The following is a 14,987-nucleotide window of genomic DNA, read 5'->3' on the forward strand; positions in this document are numbered from 1 at the left end:
CTGGGTGATATAAATGCAGAAAGAACATAATTTTACTTAAAATCACAAGCCTTATCATGTGATAAGATTGTGCAATTCTTTGCCTGATGCCATCTGAATAAAGATATTCAGGCAATGGCTGATGCTGAAAATATAATTGACTCCTAGCAACTTATTTGTCATTTCTACAGCCATTATGCTCCACAGAAAATGTACTAAAAAAAGGGAGAGGAGTACCTAAATCTATATTCATACCTTCAACACTTGCTGAGACATCAAATCAAACTGTTAATCAGAGCCCTGGGAGGGAGGAATCTCTCCATGCCTGGGATTCATTTGCTGAACTCCAGCACTTCTGGCTACTTTACTCATCCTTTCTTGCAGGTACCCCTTTTGTTGGCAATAATGACTAACCTCTCAGTGAAAGTCCCCCCAAGGCAAGTGGAAGACACACAGGGTACAGTCAGGTGATTGAATCCTTGGCTAAAGTGTGGCTGTCAGACATCAGCCTCACCAACAGGAGCTTTCTGCTGTGAAACAAAAGAAACTGCTCCTCTGCTTCTTGCAGCACAGCACAGACACAGCACATTGCTTATATCCATGATTATTTGCTTTAGGAACAAACCATGGACATTCTTAAAATACTCATAGTACCTGATTGGGTAGTCAGCAGCACTGAGGTTAATGAAGAAATCCCAGGGCCAGTCACTCATCTCCATTAAGTCCTTCATGGTCTGCAGGTAGGTGGTCAGAAGGCTTGCTCCTCCCCAGATGGTGGCCATTCTCCAAGAGGTGACTCTCACATTTGGGTACTGGCTGGCAAACTGGAGTACTTGCCGGTGCAAGTAATTGGATCGCTTTACAGGAGAAAAGAGTAATACATTCAAGTTATTCTGTCCAAAATTGTCTCTCCCTGCATTCACTAAAGGCCAACCCTACTTCTTGACTCACTGAGTGCTGCCATTGCTTTGCCCTCACTTACTATGGTATACAGCCCTCTTTTGCTAAATGGACAGAGAACCCTGTTTAATTCTTTTTATTACAACTATAGTGCTCACTAATCAGTGTGATTAGCTTTATTCACCAGCTGTCATCACAGATCCCAAAGGGCTCTTGTAAAGGAGGTGACTGCTACCACCTCCCTTTTCCAGCATGTAACTTGCCCAAGGCACCAAGAACCAAGTTCTGCCTCCAGTGGGCCACCGCCTCAGTCTGCATCAACTTATCAATTCCTGCTGACTAAATGTACACCAGACAGACAAGGGGAGATAGTCATCCACATAGAAGGAGAAATGAAGGCTCTTACATAAAGAAGATAACAAGTAAAATGTAAAGAAAAAAAAGAGGCTCCAAACACATAACAGATGGAGAGACAAAAAGTGACAAGCACTTTACGCAGCAGAGGTAAAGGGAGATGAAGAAGATGACAAAGATGGGTAGACTGACAGATGGTGAGACAGGCAATTTATAACCAGTGATATATTACCTTGTCAACATGAATGTAATAAAAATGGTCTTTATGGTAAATAGCCTTAAACATGCGCTGGAGCTGCCGGGAAGCTCTGCCATGAACAACCAAGACAAATGCGATCCTGACTGGGTTGGCTGGCATGTATTCTACGGAGTCCTCATCCCACTGTACATTGTTGTTGGCTTTTCCTGTTCAAAAACAAAACACAGGACATCTCTGAGCGTATCCACAGGGCAGGGGTGCAGAGAGCAGTACACATTCCACCTGGGCTCTTTCTCCAAAGGCACGTTGGAGGGCCAGGTGAGAACTCACGAGGGGTGCCAGCCTGTGTGCCATGGTTTGGACCCCTCTGCTCTGTCCCCACACAGGGCCACCACCCCTTGGGCAGCAGGCCATGCCCACAGGGCTCATCCTGAACAAGGCTGCACAAGCATGGAGAAGTACCCAGATGCTTAGGAGTTGGCTCAAGCTCTACCTGAGTACAGACATTTGGACCTTCAAAGGAATCACCTCCAAGTTTGTGAGCAGCGTCCAAAGTATTCAAACAATGACAAGGCTGACATTGTCCCAGAAGGAAATCCCCTGTTTAGCCAAAGCTGCTCATCCACAGCCACTCAAGGAACAGCTCTTTGCAATAGTATTGCTCTTAAATTAGAGCAACTTTATTGCCCCCAGTTGTATTCAGACTAGACATCAGGAAATTTCTAGCCCCATGAATCACTCTTAACTTCACACGGGACGCAAATAACTTAAATGGTATTTCTTGAAAAAAAACTTCCACCACTGGTTCAGTAAGATTTGGAAGAGTATTAAATAATTGGAAAGAAGCTTACATTGTTTTTTCTATAATTTTTAGCTTGTTTATGATGGCCATTAGCCTATGCCCAGTTCTACTGTTTCTCCTGTGCAGCTGATGAGCTTCACTGTGCACATGCTTAAGGTTTCTGCTAAATGACAGGGACAAAAAGGGCCTGTGAGAGAAGGAAAATGTGCTTGCAAAGAGAACTGACAGGGGAATGAAGGGCAATTGCAGTTGCAAAAACAAGCCATTTTTCTTTTAAACTGCTTTGATTTCAAGCTGATGATGTCCCATCTACAGACTAAAATATTTTTAGTGGTTTTCATTACATTTTTGGATACCTCCCTTCTGAAATCAGCGGCTTTCTGCAATGGTATGCAGAAAGTGAGGGGAATTTAAAATAGTCATTTTGTGGGTTTTTTATTTTAATCTAACTTGCTTTCAATACCTACACTATCATTTATCTAGCAATTACTGAGAACAAAATCCTCTCAAATTTTCACCTGAAATGCCACCTCACTGCATCAGTTTTCTCCAATAAATTCCTGCAGTGACTTATTTTGCTCTCTGCTGTTTTCCTTCTCTAACATTTTTTTTTCATGTGCTTGTTCCTTCCTTCTCTTTTAGGTTTAGGTTTTTATACTTGCATTTACCACCTGCATCCTATTATGGGTTTTTTAATATAATCCTATTCTTGGCTGCCTGGAGTTTCACAAAGGAAGAATGCTACTTTTTCCATCTGTCAGACTATCTGCTACTTTGCTCTATACTGTCACTTCCCTGGTTTTAGCTCATGGCTGCTTAGCACCATCTATTTTGCACACTAATTCACTGATAAAGAACCAGCATGATTTCCAAAGAAGATGGAATTGGCAGGAAAACATTGAATTGAGGATCTGCTTACTAAAAACTACAGTAGAACTTCAGATCTGCATGACCAATGTCAAGACCTGAATAGCTGCAGCCACTTCATCTCTGTAAAACTTGAGCAGACCAAAGCCTAGCATATCACGTCAGCGATGTGCTAATACACACACTAATACACACTAATAATTGTGTGTATTAATGACCTGCCTCAGGTAGCAGCACATCCTCTTCTGGCTCTTGGGACAGGATACACACAAGATGCATTAGATGATTTCACTTAACATCCTCCCATTCACTAGTGATAAAAATGTAAAAGGATTTTAAGGAAGCACTCAGATTTGACAGCTACTTCAGTACATCACTACACTGCATTCTCCCCATGCACTGGAGCTCAATCCAGGTGCATCATAATTCTAGCGGCCTCCAACCACAGTCACTTCAGTGCTGCAAAATGCAGCTGCCAAGATCCCCTTCTTCTCACCCACCAGGAACAGAGGATTCATGGGCAGCTTTTTTCCTCTGCAGCACTCCCTATTCGCAGCCTCACTACACTTGTCACCTCTGGATGTGACATCATCTGCCTCTCCAAGGAAAATGAGTCAAACCAACACAAGAGAATTCCCATCTCCTCTTGCACAGGCCACTTGAGGCAGTCTCAGTGGGACTGGAGCTGCACACCATCTCACCTAGAAAGCTTCTCTCAGTGTGGGTATTGCCTGTTGAATGAAGTTTCCTACACGTTTAGGGAATTAGCTTTTTCTAGGATAACTTAGGCAGACCAGTGCTTTACAAACCTTAATAAAAATCCCACAATGTTAATACAAAGTAAAACAAAAACCACGAAGGATTTGATTGTTACAGTTCCATCTTGGGAGCACAGCTCTACCCTCAAAATTGCTTTGCACATGAGTGAGTGGGGAGTGAATGGAGCATCCTCTTTATGGCCATCTGGCACAGGTGAAACAGCTCTGGCCTTGAAGCAGGACTTGTCTTAGGCTTCCCCAAAGTTTGCTGTTTCACTACACGATGGGAACAGGGGATAAAAGAGCAACTTCTCACATTGCATTGCTCCAGAGAAACTGGAACCTCACCAGAAGGGCAAGTGCACACCCAGCTCTTAACAAAAATCTTCCAGCCCATGTATCAAAGGGTGTTTATTGTGCTATCCTCTGCTGAAAACAAACCACAGCACTTTGCTCTGTCACCAAATGTCTTTCACAAACTTACTGAGAAAAGTGAAATCTGCCCACTTGCTTCCTGCTCAAAGCCTGACAGGGCTGACATCAATGTGTTAGCAAGAAAACCTGTACCTGTTTTCAAAGATAACAGGAGAATCTCAGCTCTAGTGCAATTTCTACTTGTACTTTCTATTCCCAGAGAAATCAATACTCATAATTAAGAGTTTAATCTTCAACTGTTGCAATATTACTAAATGCAGAATAATGAAGATAGTGCAATCATTTTCACATTTGTTGTGATGCCACATGATGTTCAATCATCCCCCAATATAACTCTGAGCCAATCTGCTGATCTCTTACCTCTACTGTTAATTAATGGGATCAGACTTCTCCAGCAGCACAAAGCAATCTTTCAATCTATTTTGTGAGCCATTTTATGTTTTGTAAATCTATCCATCACCTTCTGTTTTCAGTTTGGTATTCTCCTGGCTGTCCAACAGATCTCCTCTGCACAGAGATAGCTGGATGCTGCTGACTTTATCTGAGCACAGCTGTGTGTGTACCCTGTGCCTTGATCCATGAATCAATGGATAGAGGACATTAGAAGAGTTATTGCTGTGTAGTTCAGCACACTATTTACTGCTATTACATCCATAAATGCAATCAGAAGCCCTGTCATTATAGCAGGAGTATGAGCAACAATCACTCCAAAGAGGCAGAGCTCTGTAGTCCCTACTTAAACTCCCAGGAGCAGCCCCATTCCCTTCAGTGGGACCATTTCTGCAACAGCCAGCTGAGTGGTAGTTGCTGAACTCAGATTTCCACTATAAACTCCTTTTCAATTGCTCAACAACTCAACAACACAGCAGGTTAAAAATTTCCAGGCTTGGCTTTCATCTGAAAATGTTTTCCATTTTGAGGATAGCAAAACTAGTTTTGCCTTGTACAAATGGTGGCAAGACTAAAAATAAATAAATAAATAAATTCAAAACTTTCATTTAGGAAACAAAAGGAGCTGGAGTTAAATAAAAATGACAAAAAATGTCATTGAGCAATTTCCCAGTGAGGCATCAGGAGCTGATGGGAAGTCTTTGTCTGAGGTTTGATGACAGCAACATTCCCCTGGCCTGAGCCAGAGCTCTTGCTGGAGCTCAGCCCCAATGGTCCATTACAGCAAGGGCATCACTTGCCATCAGGCTCAAGAGGGGAGGGTCCATCTTTCTGTAGTACTCTCCAGTGAGGACACCTTGCACAGGAGAGGGAGCTTCTGAAGCAAAGCTTGTGTTAAGCATACTTAGATGAAAAGACAATTTTTCCTATGCCAGAGTCTAGAAAACTATCTTTAGCAGCATTAATTCCAACTTTGGGATGCCAGTTTTCACCTCCAGTCTAAGAAATGATTCACTTGTTTCCATGGTGGCCCTTGTGGAGATCTTGAGTGAAAGAAAAGATTTTGTGTGAGCACTGATTACATATACTTTTTAAAAAAAAATAAATCATTACAATTATGTATATGTAAAATGCCCACTGGTCTATTCACTCTGTAGAAGACCCCTCTGGTAAATAAGATATCTACCATGAAGTGGCATTACCACCCTATGTATCCATGGAGCCCAGCACCTCCACTGCCCAGGCCAGTGAGGGGCTCTAGCAAAGCAAACCAAGCTCCTGATGAAGATAATTACCATGACTGGTCACAGTTGTAGCTTTTCCTAGTGGGTTTTCATTTGCTTAGCAAAGTAGGAGAGGTGAAATCAGTTGAGATGATCTTCTGCACAACTGCCCCTAAGCATGCAGATTCAAGAGGGATGATTATGATTTACAGAAAGAAGTATTGCCAGTTGTGTTCTGTACATTTCCTTAAAATTGCTGTTACCCATACTTTTTATCTCTGAGTTAGCATTGAGCACTTTGGAAAAAAAATCAGGATTCACACTGCTATTGAAGAGTGGATATTCAATTTTTTTTCAGTAATGTTTTATCTCAACAATCCTGTTCTACTATTTTTCAGTCTCAGACTCTATCAAGAATTACAGGAGCAATTTATGATCCTCTGTAACTTCATATGATCAAGTAACCCATAAGCAAGAAATCAATGCAAGGTAGGAGGGAAGCAGTGAGACATAATTTAGAAGCACTCAGTGGCTACTGCATCCAACATTAAAGAGACAGATTTCGGTAATGTTCTTTCCATGCTGAGAAGAAGCCCTGGTTTGGAACAAAGGAGCTGCTGATGTGGGCATTTTGAGTCTTCTTTAATCATTTCAGAGGGTGACAGCATAAACTTAGGGCAGTCAGAGGAGAAGAGTCACTGCCTCACAGATGGAAATTCCCATCATGAGATCACTGGAAGTTTCTCTATGGTGAGTTTGCGAGCTGATAAGCAGCTCTGCATCCCTGCAGAATTTATATAGAAAGGGAAACTCACTGTAATTACAGATTCTGCTGTTCACGAACAGAAAAATAAGGAGCATGAAAGACACCCTGCACAAGAAAACTTTGATGAATATGTCTTTTTTCACATGATTTGCAGGATTCACTGTAAATGAAGAAATATAAAAACCTTGAGAAGAAGGAAAGAAATTTTTTGTATCACAAAACCTGCAAAAGAAGTTGGGACGACACAGGACTGTTCAAAATCAATCTTCAGGGTCCATGTACACTTGTGTGTGCAGCAGAAGCACACTGATAGTCACTAAATTTCTAACAAAACCAGGTAGCATTTGGTTTGAAGCAGCCTACCATATTTCAAACAAAAAATTTGTTCTATCTTGCAGTCAGTATCAAGTTATTACTGAAACCATTTTTATGACTTGCAAATGACCAACTAATTATCAGATTCCACTATACTGCACTTGCAACACACACTAAATTTAATTTACTACAATACTTATCTAGGCAGGCCAATCATCTCTCTAACAAGCTTGCTTTTCTGACTATTCTAATTATGAAAATGGTAGCATTCCTGGGAGACAATCTCAATTATTTGTAGTTTTGCTGGAGTGTGTTAGTCAGGCATTTTCTCCCTATTCCTACTGACTGCCATGAATAAATAACACTCAAAAGCAACAGTAAATTAATTAATGTTGAATTAGAATGAATCTCATAATAATTATACCATTTATCATATCAATTAACAGCCAATTAGCACATTATGATCAGTGTTATTAGGGTGAATACAAAATGCCTTTTAAATGAGCATTAGGCTATTTTTACTATTGGACTTCAGAGAAATAATGAAAAGGAGATCCAAGAATAGAGAGGAATATTCCTTGCAAAGATCATTCATTTCTCTTGCACCTTACGCTTTAGCTTGACTTTGCAGTCCAAAAACCAACCAAATCCTGAGCTGCATCCAAAGCAGCATGGCCAGCAGCTCAAGGGAGGGGATTCTGCCTCTGCTTTCATAAGACCCTATCAGCAGTGCTGCAGGCAGTTCTGATGCCCCCAACATAAGAGTGACATGGAGCTGTTGGAGCAAATCCAGAGGAGGCCATGGAGTTGGGAAGAGGGCTGGAGCACCTTCCCTGTGGAGACAGGCTGAGAGAGTTGGGGCTCTTCAGCCTGGAGAAGAGAAGGTTCTGTGGAGACCTCATAGGAACCTTCTGGGGTCTGAAGGGAGAGGGAGATCCTACTAGGAGAGGGACTTCATCAGGAACTGTAGTGACAAGACAAGGGGTAATGGGTACAAATTGAAAGAAGGGAAATCTAGGTTAGACATTAGGAATAAATTATTTACTCTGAGGGTGGCGAGATACTGGAACAAGTTTGCCCAGGGAGGTTGTAGATGGCCCAGCCCTGGAAGTGTTCCAGGCCAGGCTGGACAAGGCCTTGAGTAACCTGGTCTAGGGGAAGGTGTCCCTGCCCATGGCAGCAGGACTGGGACTAGATGATTTTAAGGTCCCTTCCAACCCAAACCTTTCTATGATTCTGTGACTTAACATCTGAGAGGTAACACTTGGAAACAACAAAAAAAGGCAAAGACCACTATTTACAGGTGCCTGTGTCACACAGCCCTAAGAAGAAGATCAAATAAAAGAGATTTTCTAGGGTGGCTCTCAGGGCAAACCCATAGCCCATTCCACATGGGATCCCCAACTCACAGTCAAAACTTGTGGAGCCCAACCAGGTAATCACTGCAACTAGGAGCAACTCCTGAGTGCATCAGTTCCATGACAATACACCCAAGACAAAAGGAAAAAGAGCACTCCTGTCTGTCATGGTTAAAACATAAGGTATGAGAGTTTTCTTACTGTATGGAGCCACCCTCCTCTGGTAGAGAGCTCACTGCAGGAGGAGACACTTCATTCAGCTCTGGTGCTCCAAGAGCTGACTCCCACCCAGCACTGACCACTGCCAGGGAAACCTTAGGAAGGGAGAGGTGACAGAAGGCAGAAGTGAAAGGGTTGAGATGAGGCACATGTTTAGTTATCTTTTCCACCACTGGTTGCTAAGGATGCTCCTAACAACAGCCCCAAACTGATGAGAACAGGAATTTGTCATACAAGATAAGTCATCCCACCACTCCCAAGAAAACTGATGACACAAACCCAGACTGAGGCATTTATAAAACCTCATTCACAATTTGCATTTTCTGGACAATCAACCACTGATTTAGGTGGCCTGAATTACACTCCAGAGGCTGTCAGCCCTCTTGCTGCAGATGGATTACATCCCAGCCAGGACACCAGTGGCAGGCTCACCGCCATTCACACCAAAACCAGCAATGGACTTCTTTGGAGTCAGCTCTTCTCTGAGGAGCCTCACTCCCTTCCCTGTTGTAAAGCCTTCAGATTTCTTATGCAGGACGAGAAGAAAACCAAATGCCCTTATTTCAGTTCAGACTTTCTCTCCTGCCTCAAGTCATCAGGAAGTTTAAGCCTTCAAGGAACAAAACTTGAAAACCAATCAGTTATTACAAGAGCAACCAAGGCAGACATCAAACAAGAAAGTAACAATATCAACATAACAAATCCTAAGCAAAATAGCAACAGAAGTATATCAAGGCTTATACTTCAAATTAGCATTTGAAACAGCCTGTGCTGATTGGAGTGTCTGTTTCAGTGTGTTTGGAGGCTGACACACTGTAACCTTTACACCATCTCTTCCTCTCATGCTCACAGCACGAATAATCAATAAGGAGGGAAAACACAAGCAATTATACACATCTCTACTTCTCATAACCTCCCAGGAGATATTATGTACTGCTGAGACTACCAAGAAATGAATAGGTAGATAAAAGCATGTTTGTTACCTGCCTGATCAATGTCTTTCCTTTCTGCTTTACTGTGCTGTCATCTTTTGAGTCCTATGTAAAGTATCCCTTCCCCCAAATAATCTTAAGAAATTAACAGTTAATGATTATAATCAGCTGGTGTAAGGCCAGGACCAAGTTAATTTATACCATATGAGTCTCTGGTCTGTTAAATAGAAGTTAATCCTCCCTTTGAGATTCCATTACATCTGTCTCCTATTTTTTGAATGTAGAACTGGAAGGACAGAGTCTGCCTTTATTCTCTACTCAAGATAATTATGAACATAATGTTGGAAACAGACCAAAAAAGTAAAGACTTTCACATGTATTTTTCATAGCTAGTTTGAAAAGGTCAAGTTAGGTACTGAGAATAAAGGCTGCACTAGCAAAAGCAAAAATCAACCCTCATACCTGTTCCCTGTGTCAATGTGTTGCAAAGTGGGAAAGTTTACCTTTATGTTTTAGTGAACACTTGTAGTTCAAATGAAATTAATAGGAATTTCACAATACAGTCAAAAGAGAGAGGAAAGACAAATATGTTGCACATGTCTGCACAACTTCACTCCAAAGTTGTCAGGCTCTGGTTCTGTGGCAATAAAAGATGTGCGAGAAATCAGATTCACTTATGTGTATGTACCATAAATATATATATGCTTCGAGTTTCTATGCACTGGTAGATTAGCTAGGAAACGGCTGGAATTGAAATATTTAAAGCAAAACAGCACACCTAAAAACCAAGCTTCCCACAGAAACAAATGCAATTTCTGCACTCAGAGTATACATTTTTCAGCACAACTCATTTTTTGACACATAGCTATTGTCAAATATCCTTTATGTCAAAGGACACTGGAAAGCAATGGTTTTGTCAAACAACCCAAAGTGCTTCTCATTTGCCCATGGGAATAGTAACACATGAATTATTTTTATCATTGATCAGCTTATGTGCTCCCAGAAAGCTTGCTACCATGTGTGCTACTTAAAGGATGAATGTGGAATGGGAATAATTTTACTCAACAGGGAAGAAAAAAAGGACCAATCTTCTCTGAGTATATTGCTTGTCAGACAGAGGAACGCAACATAATTATATTATGACATTTCCACCAGCAAATAGATTCCACTGTAAGCAATTAACACTGGTTCCTGCAGCAGACTTCAAAAATGTAATTGTACGGTATGCTCAGTTACAATAACCTCTGAATAATAAATGACACTGTACTACTTGAGCTAGATTTTAGAATATATAAAGAGCTGAAAACACGGGAGAAATAGATGGATGCTAATTCTTGCACAGGCCACCCTTACACCCCAAAATTGTTCATTAACATGGAAAATATTAAAGGCATAAATATGCACATTTTTGGTATAAACAAGCACCATGACAATGAGTAATCTGGATCTAACTAAAATGGAGAATTTTGGTCTGTGCAGTGCATATAACAACCTGTGTCTCTCTTGCTCGAGATGGGAAAGGTAGGGCTGGGCTCTCCTTCCTGGCTAGAATGCTTTCCAGAAGCTGCTTCTGATCAAGAGGGATTAGTAAAGATGGTTTAAGAAGGGAAAAAAAAAATCATTGGGCATTAATCCTCTAAAAATTTCATAGCCAACATATCTTTAATACAATCCCTCTAATCCAATTAGGGTGCCTTGAAAATCATATCTTGAATTCCATGCTCCATTGTGGTGGGTTCTGTGTGAGTGAAACATGCCCTTAGCAGAGAGCTGCTGAGCCCCTGCTCTGCTCCACAGCCCCTCAGAACTAAAGCCCAGCTCCAAACCTGGGCCCCAACAGGGTGAGCACTTTTAACATTCATCCCCTTGAAACAACTGGGAAAACAACTCCTAATACAAAGTTTTTGTCAGCAAGGAACAAGCTACTATGAATTAACTGAGCTTGATTTTTAAAATGTTCTCATGAAAACTATTTGGACTAATATACTATATACATCACGAGGATGTATATTCACACTTAAAGTGATGGGCAAAGAATAGAACAAAACAGCATATTCTCGTTGCTAAAATAAAGGACTTTCTCTCCATTACTCCATCACAGAATAAAAGGATCCCATTAACATACCACTGGAGGAAAACAAAAGAAAAATCAAATTGCCAGCATCAGAAAATGTTCAACAAAAGCAACATTCTGTTGTTTCTTCTGTATTTCAATAGACATTACAGTTTTGTTAAAAAAATCCAATGTGCAGAAAACGTCACTTTATTGACTAAATAAGTTACTGGCTGCTGTTAAAAGCACCAAGGGAGAATTTGTATGCGAAATACATTCTTGCAATAATACAGTAATTTATAAATGAGTTATAAATTTCTCTCTGATTTTAACAAGTCTATGATGCCCTTGGATGTCAAGCAGCTGCTTCAACAGTAACTTGTAGAAGTGTCTGCTCTACACAGCACAAGAGGAGCATCCGTGCAATGTCTGAAACAAAAAAATTAATGCTGACCTTTTACAAACAAAAATAATACTGGATATTATGTCTAAAATTATCTTAACTCTGCCCCTCAGAGTCTCTATTCCCATTCTGCAACTCTCCATTTCATGTCAGCAGTAAGAAGTACTAAATTTGGCCCCAAGCACTTCCCATTTCCTGCAGCTGGGACTGATCCTGCCTTCCAATGCTGCTGCCTGGGTGCTGGCAAGGTTTGAGCAGGACCTTGGCACAGGGAGGCTCTGCTTGTGCACAGCTTATCCTACCCCACTGAATTTGGGGAGCTTGGCAGAAGCAAGCTGATGCATTAGTGTGGATCTCCAGCAATAACTTAATGGTGCAGCACACTATGAGACAAGGCACACATCCAAGTTGTTATGCATTTTAATTAGGTAAAGCGAGTGCTAAAAACTGCTTTGAAGGTCCAGATGTAATCCAGCAGGATTGGTTTCCAATATTTGGGTTTTCCTCCCGCTATCTCTCACTTTTACACAAGCTATTTGATCATCCCTATCACAAAGGCAGGCTTAAAAGAGAAAAATAAAAAAAAAAACAAACCCAAACAACTTGTGTTCAGATGTCATTCGGTTCCTCCTCCCCCCAAAAGACAGAGCCCCAAACAAATTCATTCACAACTTGGCTTTTATGGTACAGTAGGGCATGAAAATCATCAACTGGCAGCAAAACTGCTAAGTAAACCTAATTTAGGAGATGAAAATGTGTGAAACGCAAGAAACATCTCACAGATTGTAAAATGACATGTTTATTTAAAAAAAGAGACCTGGAAAAATAAATGTTGGCAGAGGGTTGCACTAAGAACCCAAAGGCTCCTGGCTGTCAGCAGGTTGAGCTGCCCATGACCTGCACCTCCCAGGCCAGGGCAGGTGCTCCTCAGACTGAGCACCTGAGGGAAGGAGACAGGAAAGGAGCCCCAGCAGGTTTGCTGCAGAAATAGTTCTGTACTTCACTTCCCCGAGGGGTTGGGCCACTCAGGAGCCCACTGGCAGCACCTCAGTTCAGAGAGGTGCAAACCCACAGCACCTGAGAGCCACTGGGGTCTCCAGCAAGGGCTCCTCTCACTGCAGCACTGCTGTGCTAACACTCCTGTGAGCCTCTGCCTAGCAGGAACTCAACCTCCTCACAGCCTGAAAGCTACAACTCCCCACAGATTATTTGTAATTGAGACAAGAAGAAATATTACTTGTTAAGGCAAGGAGTTAGTTAATGAGTAGCAGCAACATAACTTTGTCCAATTCATCTGCTGAATTCATTTCAGTCCATCTCCTGCTCTGCAGCCCCTCTGAAATCAATGGAGAATGGTCAGTGTAAAATCAGTATCAAACGAGAATTAGCGTGTCTGAACCAAATTCTGCTCATGTTCCACTTCTGAACAATTCCTGATCTATATAAATGCAGATTACCTTTGAGCCTCCTTAACAATCCCCTATTCTAGCTAAAGGAATCAAAAACATCTGAGCTGCAATTTCTGTCAAATATCATTTTGCCTATCTTTATTTTGACATTAAAAGAATGATGAAAAATCTCTTCATATTATTTCTCAAGACACTATTGCTGGAAGGTGAATTGTTCATCCACACCCCCCACTCATTCTCACCCTCTCTTTTATGAGACTGGACCACTCTGACCTTCCTGTCACAGTAAGTATCATCTTTTCCCTAATGAAAGAACACTTAATTTCTGGAATTACTTTTTATGTAGACTAATCCAGTGTCTCCTGACACCAAAAGCTTACTGTTCAACAGGACAACTTTCACAGAGGTGAAGATGACATCTGAAATTGAATGCCTGTGCTGGCAATGTTTTTATTAGAACAAAATGATTTTACAAATCCAAAAGTGAACTAGTGTGGAAAAGTTTGACATTATTGTAACTGAAGAAGTATTTAAAAGTAAAAATTATGCTTGACACTGTAATTACATTGCCCTAGAGTATAATCCCAAAAGAACAGAGAGACCTTTTGCCAAAGGTGATTTGAGTGTTAATATGAAACTCAACGTGGGCTCATTTTAATTACATATGTGCCTGCTGAGAACATATGATAGAGTCCAAAAAGCTAATTCAGTGTCAGCATGACAGCAGGACCTAATATTAAATCTTGCACACCAAGTAAATTTTCCAGATTACCTATTACCACACAAAAATAGGACATATTGCAAATGTGGTAATCAGCATGAACGCAAAAATAAAAAAAAATATTGCCAAATAGAGCTCAGCTCTGGGCCAGCAGTGAGTATAGGAAATCTCCCAAAAAGTCCACTGTTTTTTGTTCAAAAGCAGCAACATTCAGTTGGTCCACCTCTAATCCCACTGACACCAGGTTTGCACTGACTTTCACAGCACTGATCCTCAGTGGCATTGCAATAAAGTACACTTGTCTATAAAACTCTTCGGCAATATATAACAGGAGTTCAAAGTAGATTTTAGTGTGCTTTTTTTTTTTCCCTTTTTATACTTAGCCTTAAATTTTCTTCATTTAAAAGAAATTACTGAGCGGTTTTGAGTTCTCACAAGTCCCTGACACGTTTCTGGCACTGAAAAAAATGTTAAGAGTCAGTTTATACCTCTTAATGCTAACAGGCATTTTGGTTTACTTTTAATTATGGTTAAATTCATGCATCAGTCAGTATTTACTAAAGAAAATGCCTGGAGTACAAAGAGGAGAACCCAGAGTCACAAGGATGAGCTAAACCTGAGGAAGCAAGACATAAGCACAATTCCGAAGGCAGCAGAGACCCAGCCAATGCTTCTAACTGCATCTTTACCTGCCTTTTTGTTGCTTTACTGATGCATTATTAATTAATAACTACTGAGCATTCCCAACAGAGCATTTAAATAACTGCTGAATTTCTTTATGGATGATTATGAATCATAAAAGTATGTCTGCATGTTCAAAGCAATAAACAAGCCCAGGTAGGGAGCCTGAACTGCTACAAAAACTGCCCTTTGAAGCTTGAGGTTTTAGGGATGTAGAATTACA

The 14,987-nt window shown here is 41.0% G+C and overlaps 1 protein-coding gene across 4 annotated transcripts in view; it reads right to left on the minus strand.

Annotated features, from left to right (window-relative positions):
- XYLT1 (xylosyltransferase 1) overlaps positions 1-14,987 on the minus strand; it is a 167,172-nt gene that overhangs the window by 58,374 nt on the left and 93,811 nt on the right. For all 4 annotated transcript variants that reach the window (XM_085074773.1, XM_085074775.1, XM_085074772.1 and 1 more), the window contains 2 exons: positions 1,466-1,638; positions 634-836 (listed from right to left, as the gene is read on the minus strand). In XM_085074773.1, coding sequence (XP_084930899.1) covers positions 634-836; positions 1,466-1,638 — 376 coding nt within the window. The remainder of the gene's footprint in view (positions 1-633; positions 837-1,465; positions 1,639-14,987) is intronic.

This window comes from Lichenostomus cassidix, chromosome 14 (assembly GCF_008360975.1).
Source record: "Lichenostomus cassidix isolate B80296 chromosome 14, HeHo_3.0, whole genome shotgun sequence".
Lineage (NCBI taxonomy): Eukaryota > Metazoa > Chordata > Aves > Passeriformes > Meliphagidae > Lichenostomus > Lichenostomus cassidix.